The 22,425-nt window shown below is 40.1% G+C and overlaps 1 protein-coding gene across 18 annotated transcripts in view; it reads left to right on the top strand.

Annotated features, from left to right (window-relative positions):
• Positions 1 to 22,425, top strand: part of DOCK10 (dedicator of cytokinesis 10) — a 154,474-nt gene that overhangs the window by 120,604 nt on the left and 11,445 nt on the right. For 15 of the 18 annotated variants that reach the window (XM_071812468.1, XM_071812463.1, XM_071812462.1 and 12 more), the window contains exons 30-50: positions 1,787 to 1,883; positions 3,167 to 3,211; positions 3,684 to 3,859; positions 3,980 to 4,096; positions 5,101 to 5,212; positions 5,934 to 6,055; positions 6,141 to 6,255; positions 6,423 to 6,489; positions 7,224 to 7,271; positions 7,930 to 8,031; positions 9,888 to 10,012; positions 10,703 to 10,815; positions 11,470 to 11,607; positions 12,397 to 12,579; positions 13,136 to 13,246; positions 14,626 to 14,841; positions 15,535 to 15,592; positions 15,925 to 16,023; positions 17,335 to 17,441; positions 17,918 to 18,040; positions 18,758 to 18,871. In XM_071812468.1, the coding sequence (XP_071668569.1) occupies positions 1,787 to 1,883; positions 3,167 to 3,211; positions 3,684 to 3,859; positions 3,980 to 4,096; positions 5,101 to 5,212; positions 5,934 to 6,055; positions 6,141 to 6,255; positions 6,423 to 6,489; positions 7,224 to 7,271; positions 7,930 to 8,031; positions 9,888 to 10,012; positions 10,703 to 10,815; positions 11,470 to 11,607; positions 12,397 to 12,579; positions 13,136 to 13,246; positions 14,626 to 14,841; positions 15,535 to 15,592; positions 15,925 to 16,023; positions 17,335 to 17,441; positions 17,918 to 18,040; positions 18,758 to 18,871 (2,388 nt within the window). The remainder of the gene's footprint in view (positions 1 to 1,786; positions 1,884 to 3,166; positions 3,212 to 3,683; positions 3,860 to 3,979; positions 4,097 to 5,100; positions 5,213 to 5,933; positions 6,056 to 6,140; positions 6,256 to 6,422; positions 6,490 to 7,223; positions 7,272 to 7,929; positions 8,032 to 9,887; positions 10,013 to 10,702; positions 10,816 to 11,469; positions 11,608 to 12,396; positions 12,580 to 13,135; positions 13,247 to 14,625; positions 14,842 to 15,534; positions 15,593 to 15,924; positions 16,024 to 17,334; positions 17,442 to 17,917; positions 18,041 to 18,757; positions 18,872 to 22,425) is intronic. The other 3 variants (XM_071812466.1, XM_071812465.1, XM_071812467.1) reach the window with 3 other exon arrangements.

Here is a 22,425-nt window from a genome sequence, read left to right as displayed (position 1 = left end):
GAACAGATGTAGGATGCAGTCTCTCGGTATTAATGAAATCTATAATTCTGTAAATAATATTATGCAATCTGAAAACTGTTTCCAGATTTCAAACTTTCCTAAATACTTTCAACCACAGAAACAGATGTTTAATTAAAAAAGCTAATTAATGGCCAGTGGAAAAGCCTGAGATTAGTCAGCATGCAGAGCAGAATGCAGCAGCTCCGCAGCAGTGAGTGTGTGAGCATTGCCGGCTGCCCGCATCCCTCTAGTGCCATCGGTCGGTGTCACTCGGAGCTGAGACAGAGGTACCGCTAGAACAGGCTTTGCAACTCGAACACCCACAAAATAAAATCAGAGATTTCTGACCTCAAGGAGAGAGAACCCTTGCATTGTTTTCTTTTTCAGTCAGACTCCTAAGCAAGATTCGGTCATTTAAGCATGCTGCAAGATTTCTTTCAGTTTGTCTTTTGCTTCTTTAGCAGGACTGTTTACGTATCAAAGATGATTCTTCAATCTGACCTCTCTCTTCAGAAAATGTAACAGTGTATTTTGCTGCTTGAATAAGTTGTGGATATATCAGTCTATAACATCGCTGTTTGAATTTACTGTAATTGTGAATGAAGCACCATAATTTCTGTTCCACAAGTACATCCCTCACAGTCTTCCTTATTTTGACATTTAAACATTGTTTTGGGAAACATTTATTCAGAAGTTGAAATACTTCATTAGAATTCCCTTCATTGTTGTGTTCCCTCAAAATGTCACAGTTCCTCTTGGGAAATACCTTTCGGGTGCTTCATTTCTTTATTTGCCATTAGACCCTGAATTGTATGTCCAACCGTATTCCTCATGAGGTATGACAGTGCAAGAAAGTGTTTCAGGGAAAATTCCTCACCGTCCAGGACTCTGTAAAGTGCGTGTTCCAGGTATCCTAGCCTGACGGTGGTACAATTTAATTTTAGGGATAGACAGACTTAAACACAGGGTAGATAAAAGACCTTTAAAAGTACTTTCTAATGCTGTGGCAAATGTTTGACCTAGGTCGATGCAATGTCATATTGGTAGTCCTGAATTACAGCTTTCTGCCACTGAGAATGGTGAGCTGAGAAGATGGAAATAAAAAATTATTATCTTTATATCTCAGTGACACATCGTTTTAGTGGGAATGATAAATTCTTGAGGTAATTGCAAGGTTCCACAAAGATCATGCATTGCTTCGTGAGGGGGACATATAAAGGAAATAATACCAAAATTATGTAATGCCAAATCCCTTGGAGTTGGAATTGACTGGAATCCATAGAGGAAGTTTTCACCACTATCAATAAATTTTGAATCTGGCCTGTGTTGGTAAAACTTTGTATTTAGTAGACCAAACAAAAGGGGGAAAACAGGAAGGAAAAGGGAAAAGAAAAAAAAAAAGTATTATAATTACGATAGTACCAAGTTTGTGTGAACTGGAGTAGATACTTCACTATCATTATGTGCTATAGTATATACCATCAAAAGACCCAGTGTAGCTTTAAATATACCTTAAATATTTAGCTTGGGTCAACCTTATATTTATCAGTATATCTTCAATGACAAATCATCGTCGAGGAATCCAAAAAAGCTTATTTGACTGCGACAAGTTCATTGGATAACAGTGATGAAACCCAAATGTTTATTCATGCAATTTGGCATAACAAGCTGTAAGTTCTCATTGTTGAGTGTGAGTATGAAATTTGAGGTAAATAATAGCGCAGCTCTGACTTACCATTTCCCCTGTTTAAATGTGAACTGGAACATTACCTGTTGTGATTTTCAGACTTTACATCAGTTCAAATTTGACTTTCTCCAAGAAGTCTGTCACCATGAGCACTTTATCCCTCTGTGCCTGCCCATACGATCTTCAAACATTCCTGGTAAGGTGCCACCCCCAAATGGTTTCTGTACAACAGCGAATTGTCGGGAGGTTCAAAGAGCAGATAACAATTAACTCTCTCTGAAGTATCGTGTCTGCACATCAGACACAGAAGCCCTAAATGGCTTTTCAGGTGTGGTACTTAATCAGTGTGATAAAAATAACATCATTTCAGTATGCCTGTAAATAAATGCAAGCCCTGACAGCCCAGTTGGGCGGTGGAAGGTAACTCCTTCACTGGAAGTTTTGAGGTGAATGAACTGGACAATCTGTGAGGACTAATTACTGAAGCTGCAGTAGCTGTGGGAGGTGATGAGTTGAGGAAGGGGTTGAACACGTACAGCGGGGAGAGGAGGAGGCTGGAGCAGTGATAAGGACATTGCAAAACTACTGTTTGGGAAGAGGCTTTCCTGCTGCTGTTGGGAGTGCAACTTGTCCACATGACAGCCCCCTCCTGTGTGGGGCATCTGAACTGGACATGCAGCAGGAGTTTGAAAACAGCCATCTCTCAGTTAACAGGCATTGGTATTTTAGCCTGCAGAGTATCTCTAGGACTGGCAGGCAGGTCCTGTGCAAAAGCCCTTTTCTCCCTAGCGCATTTACTGTCTTGGCCTTTGGCAAGCCTGAACTTCACATGGTCACCACATACTGTAGTGTTTAACCTGGAGAAGTGAGGCAAGAGAGGCTCATTTCAGAATCTGTTAGTAATACCTCTTAGCTGCTTCTCAAGGCAGGAGATGCTGTGTTGTAACCCATGCTTTGCAGAGAAGTACAAACAGGTTTTGCCTGTGCTCTGCCACAGGAGTGGATCCACCCTGCCTATGCCCCAAAGCCAGCAAGCACCATGCATTCCATCCTGCACGCTGAAATCTGTTATTTCAAACCCAGCTTCATGGCCAGTGCCCAGTACTGGGTGCTTTTCCTCTTGGTTTCAAAGGCACTGGGATTTCAGCCGTGGGCACAGTTCCCGGTTCTGATAGTTTGCTGTGGACTGTGGGGACATCACTTGAGATTTGGTCCTTTAAGTTACTGGGAGTGGAAGGTATCTTTCAGTGGAGTCAGCCCTCTGTGTAGCATCTCTCAAACCCTTGTCTCCTTCAGTTTTCAACACCAAAAAGTGAGCTTGGTTCTGACATTCATAGCTCACTTTAACAGAAGAAGCTGTTTCATTCAAATTTTAAAAAAAGAGAGTGGTACAAAGCAAATATGTATTTTTGCACTTAATAAGTAAAAAATTATGCATCACTAATGCCTATTTTTGTTTTATATTTATGAAAAATTAAGACCCTGTGACGCCTTCAGAATCAACACAGGAATATCGAACATCAGGTATGAAAAAAATGGCTGCATAAGAAATAAGCAGAATTATGCATCAAGAGTTTTAAAATTTACTTTGACCACTGAAATGTGGCAAATTTTGGTAAAGATTATGTAATGTTTTCAAAAGTGGAATTAGTCTGGCTTGCTGTTTTTTAAAACTTTGTAGCTAGAATATGGAAACAACAATTTGAACCCTGAGCCTTGAAGTGAACAATCTTACTCTGTGCAAAACATTTGAGAGTTACATATGGGAATGTGTATGTAAAATGTTTCTTACTAGTAAATTGTAAAAACTGCGTTACTTTGAGAAATAGCAATATTAGATTAATTCGTTCTAGCAAGTGAGAGAGTAGAATGGAACAGTCAGATCAAGAAATCAAGGTTTAACAGAGAATTAAATCAATAAACGCTATTGAAAATTTGGGAAATGGAGGGTGTTATGTAAGATTAATTTAGGGATTCTTGTCTGTTCTGTTCCAAGATATTCCAGAGTACACATTGACCAATGAGTTTTGCCGTAAACATTTTCTAATTGGAGTTCTACTGCGGGAGGTTGGTTTTGCCTTGCAAGAAGACCAGGATATTAGGCACTTAGCTTTGGCTGTGCTTAAAAACTTAATGGCAAAACATTCATTTGATGATCGATACGCAGAACCGGTAAATAAACTTTTTCATTTGCTTGTTCATGCAGTAGCTAATCATATATGAAACTTTCTTAGCTGTTAGCATAACATCAGTTAGTTTCTTCAGAATTACATTGTATCTTTTATTTTTTAGGCAAAACAGGCACAAATAGCAAACCTGTACATGCCACTCTATGGAATGCTTTTGGACAATATGCCAAGGATTTACATGAAGGATATGTTCCTTTTTAACATCAATACTTCCAATCAGGTAATTCGTGTGCTCTTTCAGAACACCGAAACCGAGGTCTGACCCAGTCAATCTGGTGGGAAGAGGTCCAAGTTTATGCCAGCCACAAATCAGTTAACAAAATGTAGTTCTGGAAATGCTGATTTGTTTGTACCCGCAATGTTTAATTTGGAAGGTCTCGATTTGCAGAGCACCTGCAGGGCCCCAGGAGTCTGTCCTGGCGGGGCAGAGACAGTGGGTCAGGAACAGACCCAGGACACCAGCTGTCCCAGAACTGGAAACTCCCAGTTAGGGGTTTGCAGCCCCAGCCAGTCTGGCCAGTACCTCTGCCCTGGTGCCCCAAGCTGAGGGCTGAGGACCCTGTGCCCGGGCAAGTCCCTTGGCAAGTAGCTGGGAGACGTAAAGAAAAGCACTGATCGCCCACAGGTTCTTTGCAGGGTTACATCATGAACCCACAAGCAGTTTCACTGATACAACAGAGGGATCACGAACACCACTGGAGGCAGAGGGAATACATAGAAGTAGCTGAAGTAGGGAGGGGGTACAGAAACATCATAAAACAGCTTTACCACTACAGAAAATGTCTGTATGAGCTGTGCGTGTGGAGAAGCATGTTTGTTTATTTCTTAAAAGATTAGATGCATTATAATCATCGCCCTGCTTTAAAAACTAGAAACAGATTTCTGCAGGGATGTTGTGTCTTTCAGTCCTTCCAGCAAACAAGCCTGTTTCATCTGATCATTGCTGACAACAGGTAATGCTCCTTTCCCAATGCTGTGGTAGTGTTGAAGAAGCAAATACAGTCAGACTTGATCTGTCCTTTACAACTTCAGTTATGGGAAAGTTTCATATTACAGGTAGCTATTTGGCATATTATCGCAAGCCTTGATCTTTTGAGGCTGTCATGTCTAAACAACTGAAAGTAGGTTTTCAAACTCAGCGTCTAAGAAAAGCCCATCAGGCATGCTGTCTTTCTCAAAGTTGATTGATTTACTGCAGTTTGTATTGTTTCTTTCCAATTACAGGGATCTAGGGATGACTTGAGCACAACTGGAGGATTTCAGAGCCAGACAGCAATGAAACATGCCAACTCTGTGGACACATCCTTTTCCAAAGATGTTCTGAACTCTATAGCAGGTATAAATGACAGAGTGTATGTCCATACAGGTAGATTTCTATGTATCTCAAATCCATTGTGCTTTCTGCTTTGTATTCATGGAGGATATCATTAACCCATTTTATATGATACTCAGGGAAACATGGGATGCAATGTTTCTCCTCCTTTTCGGTGTTTTTGGATGGATTTTTATTTCTTTTGTGAAGCCACTCTTGTTCCACTGCTTCACTTACTCTCCTGCTTTGGAGCGATACCAATATTCAGACTCTCACAAATCCCTGTGCCTGAGTTCATTCTTGTAATCTCTGCCTGACTTAAGAATTGTGCCAGGGTTTCTCCTGAAAAGTCCTAAAGTCTCTTGGAGGCAAGTACTCTTAGTTCTTCCAGGCCTAATGGAAGGGTAGAGACACAATTTACTTTGTTCTCTTCCTCCAAACCCAGTTTCAAGATTCAGGAAAGCATGTGGGCATCTTTCCACTGATTTTTGTGGCTCTAGGTCAGGCCTCACGGAATGCCACAGGCCAATTTAATGCCATGAATAACGGCAAACTGAATCATTTTACTTCAACTTGTTGCGTGTTTTCAGTACTAAACATACCCATCAATAGCTTTGCTATTGAAAGTTCAAAGCACTGTTGTCAATCCAGCATGTGACACATTTTAAGTTTTCCATTTTTCTTGTTAATTTTTGTCTCCATAAATGTTTTAGTTTAGCATGTTTGCTATGACTTTCATTTACAGCCTTTTCATCAATAGCTATCTCTGCAGCAAACCATGCTGACTCCAGAGCTTCCTTAGCAAGTCTTGAATCTAACCCAAGTACCAATGAAAAAAACAGTGAGAGAACTGACACGTGTGAAAAGGTACATGTGCAAATGTTGAAAACGGTTGCTAGAGGTAGAAACCTATCACTATGCTTGATGAGACCCTTTGCTGTCAATTCAACAGATCATGAGACCTTTGTCTTTGATTGGATCAACGCTTCGATTTGACAAGTTAGATCAAGCTGAAACCAGAAGCCTTCTTATGTGTTTCCTTCATATTATGAAAACCATTTCAGAAGGTAAGAAAATGTGCACTCACTACCTAATTTACGTTGCTGTAAAATATTGTGAATGCTGAATCTGAACAAACATTACATTTGTATAATTATCAGTGTATTTTACAGGTTTTGGGTCAAGTTTAATTCCCTGTAACAGATAAGCAATGTATTTTAATATCTCCCTTTAGATGCACTGATTTCCTACTGGTTGCGAGCACCATTCTCAGAAATAACGGACTTTTTCAGCATTTTAGAGTAAGTTCACTTAGTGGTTGGTTGATTTTATGTTAAATGATTATGTTTTAAAGTGATTGCAGTAAATAATTTCTCTTTGAGTTTGTCCACTGACTGGAATAGGCTGAGTTAGCTTATTTTGCCATTGTAGCGAGGCATTACTAATAAAACCCATATCCTCCAATATGTTGATCATTTCCATGAACAGGGGCATAATGCTTTGGGTGTTCCTCCTAAAAGAGATTTTAGTAGTGGTTTCCCCATTTGGAGTTGAGATTCTGTTCCTCCCTTGAGAAAAGTATTTAGGTCCCCAAAATGTGCAAACCATAAGAAAAGCCATGTTAACACAGGATTACCTGCTTTTCACATCTCCAAGGTGGTTTGCTCAATCCCATCTATACATGGCTGCAGAATCCATGCAGGTAGCTGTTTTCAGAATTTCCTCACTGACTCATAAGTGAAATGTGAGTTATCCAACTTCAGCTGGTGAAGAAGCAGTGCTTTTGCTGCCAAGTCTTTGCCTTTGATTTTACCTCCTCACCAAGCAGGAATCTTCAACCGTGGAGAAAGGGAGCAAGCGTGTGGAAACTGGTGTCACATCTTGTGCATCCCAAGGCTGGGAACTGCTGCATTCTGTTCTGTTTGCTTGCTAGGAGGTGCATATTACCCAGGTCTCTTTGAGGCACTAAGATTCAGCATTTTTTCATAATTAGGAAGCCATTAATAGACATAAAATATGTTGTTTTATCTTTCAGGGTTTGTCTGCAAAATTTCAGATATCTAGGAAAACGCAATATTGTAAGGTAATTCTCTAGCTTTATACAGTATGTTACAGTATTTAAATATTACTGCATTACATTAGGCTTAAATGAGGCTAACAGTGTATCTATCAGTTTTCTCCTGAAAGCATCAGTCAGACATGCTGAAGCCAGATGCTTAATTTTCTCTTGTATGCAAACGGTTTTATCCTGATGTTCTGGACATCTGAGCACACACCTGGTATAAAAGATGAATTGCATGTGATGATATGATAACCGCTATTGCATTTATAACCCGAAGTATGGAACCATTCTCAACAACATTTCTGTGCATATGCCAAACAAAGGAACTTGAACGCTGTATTTTCCATCCTTATAGTAGAAAGAATAGTTTTAATGGGCATAGATAAATGCTCCACAGAAATGAAAAAAAGCATCTTTCATCTCTACCCATTTGCCGAAATAGCATGAGATCATGTTCCAGCTGTGAAATGTGAAATGCATGCTTTGTCGCAGTTGATGTTTTATTTTTAATTATATGTTAGTACTGTGAACTTGTCAATATGTGGAAAAATGAAAGGTCACCAGGTGAATCAGGACACGCTCCATGGCAGATTTTGTCAGGCGTGTGTTTATTCTTGAGAGGCATAGCAAATTCAGTGTCACATTCCATAAAAGGTTAACAGTTATTTTCTCTTAACAGGAAAATTGCTGCTGCTTTTAAGTTTGTTCAGGCCACCCAGAATAATGGAACCCTCAAAGGTTCAAACTCCTCTGGCCAGGCATCGGGTCTGCTCTCGCAATGGTAATGACATGTCGTTTTATTAACTCCCATAAAACCACCATCTTTGTTATTGTCCTCCAGCTTTGTACCCTGTCGCAGCGTTGACTGACTGAAAAGAGGTTGACACAACATATAACATGTTTCAGAGACCCCAAAGCTGTAAACTGTAAAGAATTGAGTCCCTTTAACTTCAACTTGACTTACAAGCTGTTGTTTAGAATGTTATGTTCAGAAGAATCCTTAGTTACTGTCAGTGTTAAGTACTGCAGAAACAGTAGCTGTTGTTTTTAGATCAGATCCCTACCTGGAAGGTAATTCACAGTTCTCCCCAGCCTGAAGGAATTCATAGGTCTGCAACCTTATACTTTTGTGGAATCTTACTGCTTTAGAAGCTAAATATCTATGGAACCGTTTACAGTATCGGGGGATTCATTTTTCTCCAATAACCCAGGGTTGTGGAGGGAAAAGTATCTAACAGCACTAAGTCAAATTTAGCAGTAGGTTTGCTTGACACCCATCTTTTTACTTTCATGCTGCGAAGTACAGCATAGTCCTACACCGTTGTGTCCACTTTGCCAGTTAGAGAATCTTTCTTTTCTAGTCTTTTTTCCTCCATCTCCGTACTCTAAACATTGCAATATTTAATCATTTTTGTGGGCTACATGGTAATTCACTGCAGGTACAGCACATCTTTAATAATCTTTTTGATCATTTTAGGGGAAAGTGGGATCCTTTACATGTTAATAATGTAAAACTCTAGAGAGAAAACAAACTTTTGACTCGGTGAGGCTCGTGGTTATATTGAAGAGCATGAGGAGAAAGTTGCCATTCCTTCTGAGCTTGGATCATTGACTTTTCTCATTTATGGATAGCTGGAATGTGCTTACCATTTTAAGCATGTAACTGGGAATGGAACAAAGAGGGGAAGGAAAAAAGATGCTTTCTCTGTCATACTTCTTTCTTTGTTTCTTTACTGTACAATTTTGAAGGAGCAGCACTGATTTCATTACCCCAGCTGGAAATGGCAAGCAGCCTTTGGGAGTGTGTTGGTTATTTGCATGTTTGCAGATGAACCAACACGGTGGCAATCTAGGAAGTAAAGTTGCATTTCTGCTGCCTCCAGGGCCTTCACACTTTACCCTTTTACAGATCAGCATTTGTTGTCCAAATGGCTGTTTGTTTGGCCTGTTGTAATGCAGAGCATATTTTGATGATGAGTTGAGAGTTGAAGTATTGCTGATAATCAGCTCTGACTTGCGTTTAAATATAAATGTATTTCAGTTTACTGAATTTTGAGAGAAGTTAAATCTTGCTGGATTCTGTCATGGTTACAAATTCATAATCCTTTCAAAAATTATGATAAGCATTTGTATTTTAGTTGTCAGCTTCTCATTATAAATTAATGATGTGTTTGTCAGCATCAGGGAGGATTAAAAGAATGCACTCATACTCACACACGTATTTTTACTGCTACTGTCAGTTTCTCATCATTTTTTTCCCCTCATAGAGGCTGTATTAGTCCTTTCACGAGCAGGATACATTTTTCTTGTGTTCTGGTTAACAGAACTCATTTCAGTTTCCCTTTACTCAAAGGCAGTGTTCTAAACAGCCTGCTATTTAAGTTGATGCTTTTTTTCAGTGCTCAATGAGTGGTTGTCTCCTGTGGTCTCAAGAAATCACAGCACATCTGTTTGTTTTGTCCACCTCACTGACTTTCTTTTGCATCTTTGTTTCCCTGAAAAATTTTCCTCATTTTGTTAAACTTAGCATTTGAGAAGTACTGCAGAAAATTCTGACTGACATGGAAAAATTCTGTATAGGCATGATAGTTTAGTCTCTGTTTCTGTTTTTTTTTTAATGATATCTTTCAATTTCAGGATGCATTCTACTTCTAGTCACGATGGCCACAAGCATCACAGATCTCAAACATTACCAATAATCCGTGGCAAAAATGCACTTTCTAACCCCAAACTCTTGCAGATGATAGACAGCAGCACTACAAGTAAGTACAACAAAACAAGACAAAAAAAAACAAGTCACTTCCCTCTGGAGTTCTATGGGTTTTGGATCAGGCTCTGTGCAATTAAATCCATTTTCATGAGTGCCAGTGAAAGATAGCCTGAAGAGAAGAGCTTTAATGTAAATAGAGCTGCTGACTCTGACTTTTTTTTCAGGAGACTAGGAAATCTAAGCTTAAATTTGGTCAGAATTCATTTAGAAACAAAATCAGTTACTATAACCTGACATATTTACATAGCCTTAATGACAAGTTTTCCCCCTTCCCAGCATCTCTTTCAATTATAGTTACGTACCTTGCTGCCCAAGCAGGTGGACACTGGGTGAAATATTAAATTTTTTAGAGCTAGAACTTTTCATGACAGAAGTTTCTTTAAACAATGAGATTGAAGTCATCTATCGCACTTTCCAGTTAGATTTATCTCCTTCTTTGAGCATGAACAGAAGCAATGAAAGAATATATGCTCGTATCACTGGTGCAGCTGGTAACAGCTGACTCAAATTCCCTCCCCTTTCATGTCCTGTGAGCAGTTTTCTTCCAAACACCCCTTCAGTTAAATGTACTGTTAGGACCCAATTTCTACTGTGCTGAGACTTAATGACCAGATTGCAGAATTAGATCATTTTTAACTACACACAGAATATTGTTTGTCATCTTGCTTTTTATCCGTTGCAGGCAGCTCCAATGAAACAGACATTGTACAGTATGTCGACACGGAGGCAAACATTGCTACAGAAGTTTCCCTCACAATCCTTGACCTGTTGTGTCTTTACACTCTGAATCACCAGGTACATTTTGCTGTTTCATTTTCTGCTGGAACTGGTGCAATGTGGGATGTGGGCACACAGAAAATTTGAAATGTGTGAGACAACAGGACAGGGAAATAAGATATGCCAGTCCTCAATTAAGTTATTTTATGAAGGAATTGGTTCATAGTACCCAAACTGAACAGAAGGATATGAAAGAAGAGCATTCTGTGTATCCAGGGCTGTGTCCAGCCTTACCCTGCATGAAAACATCATGAATCTAGTAATACATCACCTTACCTGAATCATACTAATCCCATTAGATTTCAGAGATTTTAGACAAAAGATTTCCAAGCTGCTTATCATCTATATCTCTGTGAGTGAGCCGCTGGATCCCCTGCCATTTTAAAAATTGCTCTATGAATATTGGCCTAGATGACTTGCTGAAGGTCTCACAGCTACAATATAGCAGGCAGCTCCTTTTAGATTTAGTGTCTCCTTTCTGCCACCCTAGTGTATACCATCCACAAGTAGTACAGGCATAGGAAAGTGCTGTCCTTGAAAAACTGCAAGTAAAAAGAGTCTGCAGCAAGCTACATCTCACTAGGAACACTACAATGTGAAGTCCAGCAGATCTTTCTTCTTTTTATTCACTTTAATAACCTGAATGTCCTGTCTTGTCTGTGAACTTTTCAGAGGCAGCTTCAGCAATCTGATTGCCAGAATGCATTGATGAAGAAAGTCTTTGACACACACATGCTCTTTTTGCAAATCAACCAGTCAGCAGCAGCTCTCAAGCACGTCTTTGCTGCCCTACGGCTGTTTGTGGGCAAGGTAACTATGGGTTGAGTCTGTTAGTCAGACCTATTAATGTGTTACAGCAAGTCCAGCTTGAGGACGGTTGGGTACTTTGAAAGAGTTCTGAACTTTACCGTATTAATGCTCATTCCTGACAAAGATCTTCTGATTTATTGTTGATTAAAAGTGAGAAGTTTACAATAGCTGAAAAGTTAGTTCTCTTTTGGATTTACTAAGGAAGTGAAAGTTGGAAATAGAAAACTGATGTCCGTGTCTGTGTGGCACCTGGCTATGTCATCAGCTGTCACGCTTTTACCACCTGTGGAAGAAAGCTTGAAACTCTAGAAGTCCATGGTCTCTTCATGGCAGATACCTGGGTTGCAGAATCTCCTGCTATCCAAACCTTGACCACTGGTAGTTCAATGATTTTGCTACTCAGAGTATTTTCTTTCTCCTGAACAGCTTTTATCTCAGTGCAGAACCGCACACACGCTGTTCCTCGTTAGCTCTTCAGCATCCCTTGCAGATAGGCCACTCTGTTCTGTGCTTGTTGTGTGCCAGCTGCTGGCTGGGCATCCTGGAGGCCAGCTGGATTGTTGCACTGCGTATGGTGTTTGTTTGAGAACCTCTGTGCAATTTTTCCTTAATTTTCATTTGTACATGAGATTATGTTTAGCTGGTGGCTTATTTTTTCACTAAACCCCTGTGTGAATGAATATGGGAGAGCTGGTTTTGCTGAAAGCTTGACAGAAAAATATTGACTCAGAATAACTGTACCGAGGCCTGAGAGTAGTGCTCAACATATTCACATGTGTTTTTCAATAGTTCCCCTCAGCATTCTTCCAAGGACAAGCAGATCTCTGCGGCTCACTCTGCTATGAAATCCTGAAGTGCTGTAATCATAGGTCACGTTCAACTCAGACAGAGGCATCTGCTCTTCTTTATTTTTTCATGAGAAAGAACTTTGAATTTAACAAGCAGAAATCAATAGTTAGATCCCATCTACAGGTAAGTCAAGTATGAGATCATCAGTATTTAGCTGGCATGCATTGTTTTTTGTCATTCTTTTTTTTATGCATTGTAGCAAAACAATGCTTTTGGAATCTTCAGACAGGCAATTCTCTGTGGCAGCTTGATTTTCCTGCCAAGTCCAAAGACACTGGGCTGGATTTGCTGCTGCTCTTGGGCAGCTGGGCTCTATTCCAGGGACAGACAACAGCTGTGAATGTAGCCACATAGCCAGTAAATAGCCAGATAAATGGCTATTCTTGATTCACGTGCATTGCTTACAGCAGTGAGAACATAGCTGTTGAAGGCACTACACAGAATCTGATAGTGTAGCAACACAAACGTAAAGTCCAGTAACAATGTGCTTACACTGCAAAATGTGGGTAGTTACAAACATTGGAAAGATTACTCACAGTCCTTGCATTTTAAGACAGGTATAAAAGTGCATCTCTGCTAGCCTGGTACATCGAGTCATACTAAAAAACATGGATTAAAAACTATTTGGAAACTTTTATTTTCTTTGCTAATTGCACCCTGTGTTTGCTCCCCCGTACAGCTCATAAAAGCAGTGAGCCAGCTGATAGCGGATGCAGGGATTGGCGGATCTCGTTTTCAACATTCACTTGCAATTATAAATAATTTTGCTAATGGAGACAAGCAGATGAAAGTAAGAAACATTTTTTGTCAATCACTAGCTCTTGCAAAAGGTCAGCAATTTCAGAGGAGCAAGTGTTTTAGAGAATAAAGTTGTGGGCTTTTAATAGACAATAATTTTTGCATTCATAGTGTGCCTTTTTCAGGTAGCCTGAAATTCCTGAAGATATTTGTGACTCAGAGGCGTAATAATTGAAAATAATTTTTAAGACAAAAAAGAGATACTTCTATTTGAAAATTGCATTATTTGTTATTCACTGCTGCTTTTGTTCATTTGCCTGATGTCAGAGAAGATATCATGCATTGAAACTAATGAAACACAATTGCAGTTGAAAATTTTTAGTCTACAAACTGCCCATGTAGTCTGTTCAGTAAATCTATAGCAAAAACATGCACAACAGTTGGGTTTTGTAACAGCTCGCTAACCCCCTGAAAAAGGCACTTAGCTCTTAGATTAGTTACCGTTGCTGTTATATGCATTATCTGTACTAAAAGTATTGGAAAAGGATTCCAACTTTTAATTTTTACAATTTCTGTCCGAACATTTGTTGACATGCATTTTGAATTTTATATTTTGGAGGTGTTTTTCCTTCTTCTGAAGGTGACTTTAGGGTATCTCCACTGAGATTAATAATAAAGTTAGGGTAAGCAATTGGTAGGTAATTAGAATAAGTAATTTGATGTCTTATTTAGTAAGATGCAGTTACAATTGTATTTGTTGCCAAAGTTCAGATTAGATTTCTCTGCACTACGGTCAGTCACGCTGCTTTTGTAACACACTCCTCTCTGTGTGATGCAGAGGAGCGAACATTGAATTTCATTTAATTTTTCTGAATGCTTTTGCTTTTAAACAAAATGAATGAGGGAAAGTAAGTCTGAAAATAGAAATGTATGTCATTGGCCATCTGAAAAATAGAAATTGCAGAACTGAGTTAATTATGTTGAAAACAGCTGACAGGAGCAATGCCAAGACTCTGTTTTAATCTTGTGCAGGGTGAGAAGGCCCAGGAGCCACCATTGTGCTTAATTCACTGCAGTGGGACATGCTGTGAGTGTAGTTAAGCAGGACTACCTATAGCACCCGGGGCTGTCCATCAGCTAAAATGTACAGGAATCCAATTCTGGGCCCAGTAAGCAACCGAGGAACAAACGTCTCATTTTTCTGACTTCAGCAGAGTGGCTGCACGCAGACTGCAGTGCAGCTGGCTGATGGGGATAGCTAGTAGGTGCTATAACACAACAAGATAAAAGTCAAGGATTTGTGTACAACGTGTACGTACTGTGGGACTATAACTCTGCTTCAAACCCTTCTGAATTAGGGAAGGGGAGGGAGGTCTTCTGCATGTGGCCCTTTGGATGGTTTTAGTGATGTATTGCTTATCTTTCCCAAAGAACGTTAATTTCCCAGCAGAAGTGAAGGATCTGACCAAACGCATCAGAACGGTTTTAATGGCCACAGCTCAGATGAAGGAGCATGAGAAGGACCCTGAGATGCTTGTGGATCTGCAGTACAGCCTAGCAAATTCATATGCCAGCACACCTGAATTACGTAGGACATGGCTTGAAAGCATGGCCAAGATTCACGCAAGAAATGGAGATTTATCAGAGGTAATGTAAATAAACGCAGAGGAAATACGTTTGTCTTTAGGCTGAGATGTTCTGATGAAAAGGACTCTGAAAGACAACAGTAGTGATTTAAGAGAGTCTTACAGTGTCTCTCATAAACCTAAAATTGGAGGTGGGCAGTTTTGCAAAACACCCAGAGATGTGACATGCTCATTATCCCAGTCTGTCTAATTGTGACCACCTGATACATGCTTGAGCAAGACATGGAAATGTCTGCTGGGGCTGCTGTGGTCAGTGTTGCGTTAGCGTCTCTGCTGCTTAACCCTCACAGCTCAGGAGGTGCAGGGTAGATGAGGTATGAGCAGTGCAGAACTCTTCTCCCCCACTACAGTACAGGAGAGGAGCTTTGTTCGTAATGCATTGTCCTTCTCATCAAGAACGAAATGGGTATTGCAAAATTCCAGTGCATAACCCAGGAATATCTTATTAAATAAGTGATCTTAATAGTTTTCTTGAGCAAATCTATGCTTTTACATAAGACACCTAGTGAAATTAACACTCAAGAAAGATTTGATCATTTAATCCTTCATTTTCTTAAATGGTTATATTAATTTTATCTTCCCTTTTCTGCAGCATGACTTGACCGTGATGAAAATATGTGTTCCTTATCACATGTATGCTGTACGTCATACGGTGTTCTTTAATGTATACATGTATCTTGGTCTCTCATTACAGGCTGCTATGTGCTATATTCATATTGCTGCTCTCATTGCAGAGTACCTGAAAAGGAAGGGTAAGATCAACATGTTCAAAATCAACTGTGTATCTATAAACATTATTGTTGAAAATAATTTTTGCCTATCCTGCTCTTCTTCTTTATATGTATCAAGTATTCTTAAAACTGCTTGAATTATTCCCATATATTTTATTTTTAAAATATATCGGAAATGCTAGTCTTAGCACCGGAACAGTGAAAGTGTGTGTTTTGTGTAAAGAGGGTTAATTAAATGTTTAGTAAGCTACTGCTAAAAGAGAATGCTTCACTTGTTAGTCTGTTGTAATTAAATATGCATGTATTAACACGTACCAGTAGCAGAGTACTAATACCATCTTACACTATCATAGGTTACTGGAAAATGGAAAAGATTTGTACCTCACGTATGCTCCTGGAAGATGGTCAAGTCTCTGATAGTAATGTGTTACTAACAACTCACAATGGAGGAAGTGAGTGTTCTAACCATGCCTGTTTATGGGTCAAATAACATAATTAGGAAATCAAATTTTACTGTTCTCCAGTTGATCTGGAAAACTATCTAGCAGAGCAAAAACATTTCTAGTGCATGTTGATGGCTGTAATAGCAAGTAATGCTGGAAATGTTATATGTGACTTTCCTGATGCTTTTTGGCTGGGTTGATGAATTGCTCAGAATGTCACTGGTAAGGGCTTTTTCAGTGAGCTGCTCATCATCAGCAACAGAAAAATCCCTCTCAGGTCAATTGGTGTTTAACATGCAAATCCACATCCAAGTCCTTGACTAGCCAAAGCTGGGAGGGCACGGGGTGAAATTAATGTGCGGTTATCCATATGTAACTTAGTATAGATAAAGATCTTTTTTAATCTGTGATGCTTATTAGAGAAATAAAGTGCAGGCTTATATTATTAAATGCTTCTATGCCAGTGGTTATTTAGTTTATGAAATGTGTATTTCAAAGTAATTCTCAGCATGAGATATTTTAGCAGTTTTCACAAAGAGCAATTTCTGGGGACAAGGACAAATATCTGGGGAAAATAAAAGTGTTAGTTTCAGAAAGACCATGGTTCTCTGATACATCTAGAAGTGTCTATGCGTGAGCTGAAAAATGCATCCCTTTAGAAGGAAGCTTTCTGTGAAGAGCAATATTTCAGAGATAGTTCATTAGTGGTAAAATACTTTGTTTGAATAACAGATCACAGTAGGTGGAGTGAAAAACTTGTAGGTCTTTTTAGACCTATGTTTAAATGAATTTCAAAACTTGACAGAGGGGAAGGAGCTCCTCTGTCTCAATTCGCTTTGTGATTATGCCTTACTAGCATTTTCGTGCTTTTAAATTGAACATGAACTGTGTCAAGAGTTGGCTGGTTTACCTTCGCTGTTCAAGAGTGGCAGTAAAATCTTTGCAGGTCAGATTGTGCCTGATGTGTAATGTGCAATGCCTGTATAAGTTGTTGTTCCTTCTGCAACCATTGAACTAAGGCCACAGCTTAATAAACAGTAAATGTAAGCTCAGTTTGAATCCTTGCGAGCCTTTTCATCAGCTGCTTCTGCCACTGGCTGGAGCTTTCTACAAGAGAGTTCCTCGGTTAGAAGGTTAGAGAAAATATGTAATAGTCTCATAAATTCAGTCAGTTCCATTTGTGCCTCTCATCACTTGGGCTGTGAAAAATTAGCTAATCCAGTCAAGTAAAATCAGCTCTGTTATAACGGCATCCAATGACGTTTTGAATTATCTGGTTATTCAGTCGTTAACTGACATGGTTATGACTTGCACTTCAAGGCTTATTTTCCATGGGATGGCCTGCCTTTCTGAGCATCACCCCCAACATTAAAGAAGAAGGTGCTATGAAGGAAGACTCTGGGATGCAAGATACTCCCTATAATGAGGTCAGCAGCATTAATGTTTATATACTTGTTCTATATTAACAGAGAGTGTTATTTCTAGTGGATGCTTGTGCATATTGCAACAAATTATAGTAAGAGTGTACTTCACACAGTATTAAAAGACACACAGCTTTTGAATGAAATGTCGTAGCTGTTGTACTGAACAGCAGGGATAGGTGCTTGGCTAACCAGGACATTACATACCGGAGCTGGGCGTCAGGGCAGAGGGGAGCCCATGAAGCAAACCCATTCTTCTGAATGAGGTTTCAAGTATTCAAGTATTTTCATGTTACTGTTATTTCAGTTTGTTAAGAGCTGGGTCACCAATACCAGGTTAAATATTATATAATTGAAAAAAACCTTAAATAGAAGATGCAGAACAAAAATGAAATAGTGGGTGTGTCCTTTTGCTGCATTGCTGTTAAGTAAATGCCACCAGCTGTTGAGTCACTGAATTATTTGTATTTGTGGAATTGCAGAATGTTCTTGTGGAGCAGCTGGAGTTGTGTGTTGAATACCTGTGGAAGTCTGAGAGATATGAGCTTATTGCTGAGGTTAACAAGCCTATCATTGCTGTTTTTGAAAAGCAGAGGGACTTCAAAGTAAGTTGGTTTCTATTTTTTTTTTAATTATTGTAAGACAACAGTAAAGATCAAAATTTTTAGGAAAAAAAAAAGTGCTATCTTTAAAAGGATTTTTTTTTCTTCCTGTCTGAAATGTTTCCTTGAAATGCTTTGTACTGTGTGAGTAAATGAAAAACTCCAGTACCTTACCTTCCTCTTTCCACCATCAACACAACAGTGAACTTTCAAACCAACCTGTTGTGTTAGCCACTGGATGTGAATTTTTACGTGTGTTTTTAAACCAAGAGCACATTTGCATTGTGTTGAAGTTTAAAAACTGCTGATAAATTATGTGATCTCTTCACAATTCCAGGGTTTCTTCAAGTCTTATTTGCTTGGCCATTTTAATATATAATGGATAATGAGATGATAATCTCATTTACTATTTTTCCTGGTTTTAAATTTAAAAAAAAAAAAAGGCAAAGAGGTAGTTATCTATAAGCTGTACACTGAGGAAGCGGGTCCTCACATACATATACACATAGTTAAAATTTTGGTTCACTGTCCCAAGAAAGTGCTTTTTAGTGGTAATTGTGGATAGCATATCTTTGCATGGGGTTTGGAGCTGGCTGGAGTTACTGGCACTCTGCTCTCACCTGCACACAGGACACTTGGGTTCTCTGACCTCTTGGTAGGTCCCTACCAAAGTACTTGTGCTCTCTCACTTCCCCTCACTCTCCTTGTTTCTTACTGTAGAGACTGTCTGATTTGTACTACGACATCCACCGCTCATACCTCAAGGTTGCAGAAGTAGTGAACTCTGAGAAACGCCTCTTTGGACGATATTACCGTGTTGCGTTTTATGGGCAGGTGAGTCAACTTGGTTTCTTTTGTCTGCACAGATTCGAGCCACATTTTTCTAATCCTGATGTGTTACAGGGAAGCTAAAACAGGGAAACACTTGACAGTGAATGGTTGAGTAGAAAGTGCCTTGTGGGTCATACTCCAAGGAGACTTTTACTCAGAAGAGAAAGTACTCAGTTGCACCTGTGTAAACTGCTTCTATGGATTTTGTGGTGTAATGGAGAACAGACCTGTACATCAGCTTTAGTTCTTGACTTCATCAAGAAAAATTGAGAATGAGGCACGGCAGGTTTTCTTCAGAGTAAAACATAAGTAAAACCAGATAAGACACCTTTGATAGATGACCCTCTCTTCAAATAGAGCTTAAAGCAGAGCAGTAGGAAGTAGATGTTTTGTTGTGTTTCTTTCTGACTCTGACTTCTGCTTTCAGGCCACCTCTGATTCTGTGCAGTATACTGTAGAGTAGTTGTATTCCTTCTGCTGTGCTTCAGCATCCTCAAAGCATTATTTTGTGCTTGCTTCCACTACAAACTAGTGTAGCAATCCAGCATGTTCTTTTAAGAGCTGGGTTTGGCAAGCACATGATCACCTTTACTCTAAAATAATAAGATGTGTAAACAACAGATTGATGTGGATCATTCTGTTTGCTAATTAGATTTTAATGCAGAAATTTGCTCTTTTCTCCTTTTGATCTTGTTCAAGGCTGTGGTAAGTCTAGTTCTTTTGCATGTTTTGTTTAATTTTCCTCACATGTCCTCTGTCTTCCCCTATACTGTTTCTTAACATTAACTTCCCTGTGCTCTCAATTCTTTGGTTCATGGCAGATGAAATAACATTGTTTCATTTATTGTTGCATCCTGCAAACTAATTTTTGTTTGTTTAGTTATCTGAATTACCAAGCCGTATCTGTCACTGTGTTGTGTGTGCACTGTGGGGCCCAATGCTACATCATCTCATATCAGTGAAAATTTTTCTCTCGCCTTCACTGAGAGTGGGATTGGACCCCTTCTTCCTCTGTTGAAAAACTCAGTGTAGCATTAATGCTGTTTGAATGCAAGCCTGCTTTCCTGGCCAGTGCAGTCTGCGGTGTACGGCAGTGGTGAACAGAGCGCTCTGGGCAAGGTGCAGCCACCTGCCTCATAGCCCTGAGTAGGAGCAGGCAAATTGGGAGTCAGAGGGCAATGGCGAGTCCTTCCTCAGAACAGGGGCAGCAGGGGGGAAATGGGACTCTCCTACTTGCACCTTGTTGCCAGGGCTCTCCCAGAGGCAGCCGCTTTTAAGTGGATAATTTAACTGTAGTGATTCTGAACTGGGTCAAAATCTCTGTTACAGTGCAATGACTTTTCAGCTGCCAGTGCCAAAAGGACAGCTTCATTTAAACAGCTTTAGTGCTCGAAAGCACATGACTTTTTCATAGCTGCATATTGCTCGGTCTGTTCCCTGGTGACCCCAGACACTGAGCTCTAAATGCAAACAGGCACAGCTTCCTCCTTCTTGCAGAAGAGACGATATGTGGTAGAAAGTGGGACTTCTCTCCTCGCAGAGGCATAGTGACAAAAAGAGAGTCTGGGTAGGAACAACCCCAGGTTCCAGTATAAGTTGGGGAATAACCTTTTAGAGAGCAGTATAGGGGAAAGGGACCTGGGAGTTCTGGTGGACAGCAGGATGACCATGAGCCAGCACTGTGCCCTTGTGGCCAGGAAGGCCAATGGCATCCTGGGGTGTATTAGAAGGAGGATGGTCAGTAGGTCAAGAGAGGTTCTCCTCCCCCTCTACTCTGCCCTGGTGAGACCACACCTGGAATATTGTATCCAGTTCTGGGCCCCTCAGTTCCAGAAGGACAGGGAACTGCTGGAGAGAGTCCAGCGCAGGGCAACAAAGATGATTAAGGGAGTGGAGCGTCTCCCTTATGAGGAAAGGCTGAGGGAGTTGGGTCTCTTTATCTTGGAGAAGAGGAGACTGAGGAGTGACCTCATTAATGTTTATAAATGTGTAAAGGGTGAGTGTCATGAGGATGGAGCCAGGCTCTTCTCAGTGACAGCCAGTGGTAGGACAAGGGGTAATGGGTACAAGCTGGAACACAGGAGGTTCCACATAAACATGAGAAGTAACTTCTTCACAGTGAAGGTAACAGACACTGGAACAGGCTGCCCAGGGAGGTTGTGGAGTCTCCTTCTCTGGAGACATTCAAACCCGCCTGGACACCTTCCTGTGTAACCTCATCTAGGTGTTCCTGCTCCAGCAGGAATAGATGATCTTTCAAGGTCCCTCCCAATCCCCAACATTCTGTGATTCTTTGAAAAATGTCCAACACAGTGCAAATAATTAAAGGTAGATCACTCCCATCAGCATTACTTGTACCTCATTCACCAAGGCAATAGGAGCGGGTGTGCAGAGCTGATGAAGGAGGGCTTGCTGGTTCACAGAGCATCATGACAGGTGTGGGAGCTACAGATGAAGCTCAACCTGGAGGGAGGGACAGAGAGAACGGTACCAGTTGTGCCTGCATATTTTTCTCTTTGGAAGGTTTTCTTTCTGTATTTCTGTCAGTCCCTTTTTCCTCTGTGCCACTTGCTTCCATTTGGCTATGCAAGTGGAAAGTTTTGAGACCTTTTGGTCCTTCTGTTGCCAATAGTATTGCAGGCATCTGTCCTGAAGGCAGTCTCAGTGCCCAATTCATTTAAAACATTAAAAGCAATTTTTGTTTTTTGGGCCTCTGGCAGATTTTGCACACTGTCTCCCAAAAGCTAATGATTGCGGGTTTTACTAGTACTACACAGTTGAACCAGTGTAAAGCAATATGAAAGACTCTGCTTAGGCCACTACAAAGGAAATGCCACAGAAAGAAACTCGGTAGCAGGTATTGGATTCCTTTTCGGTCTTACACATGCACTGTTCTAAAAAATACCTGTGGGTAGATACAAATGTAAGCACACACATAAAAAAGTTATTATTACACATATCTATGTTTTGTAAAATTGGAACATTGCTCTTCCTTAACTGAAACAAAAACTGCAGATAAAGCAGATTGAAGGACAAAAGAATACTGCAGATCCTGTTTGCAGGAAGGATTTTGGGGGTTCTTAGCAGAAAAAGAAAATCTGCAGCTGCATCTGCAAACCGTTGTTCCTTGTGCAAAAAGCAGGGACAGTATTTAGGTACTGCATTGCTGCGGGGACCCTCTTGAAGGGTGGTTTGAAAGAATGTAGTCCTTAGGGAGGATGTAGTTGGTTGTTTTTGCCAGAGAGCTTTATTTGCCGGTTCAGAGAGCTGGATCTCATGGCAGCTGCTGGTTTTGACTGCAAATTCTGTTGAGGTCCTTTGGTGACAACATCTCATTGCACCACCAAGTGGCCACACTAGCCAGTGCTTATGATTTTATCTGCAGGTGAGTGTTTTGAGAAGTCAAGATCTTTCTTTAACTGAAAAAAAAAAAAAAATCTGTTGAATAGCTGAAAGCTCATATTGTGCTGATAAGCAAAGACATTCAAGCTTTGTTTTCAGAGCAGGGTTAGGTTAAGGCAGAGCTGAGGTTTTGTTCTCCTATCCATGCAAGAAGC

This window comes from Patagioenas fasciata, chromosome 9, assembly GCF_037038585.1.
Source record: "Patagioenas fasciata isolate bPatFas1 chromosome 9, bPatFas1.hap1, whole genome shotgun sequence".
NCBI classification, from domain to species: domain Eukaryota; kingdom Metazoa; phylum Chordata; class Aves; order Columbiformes; family Columbidae; genus Patagioenas; species Patagioenas fasciata.
Note: the sequence above shows the minus strand (reverse complement) of the source record. Positions and strands in the feature narration are given on the sequence as shown.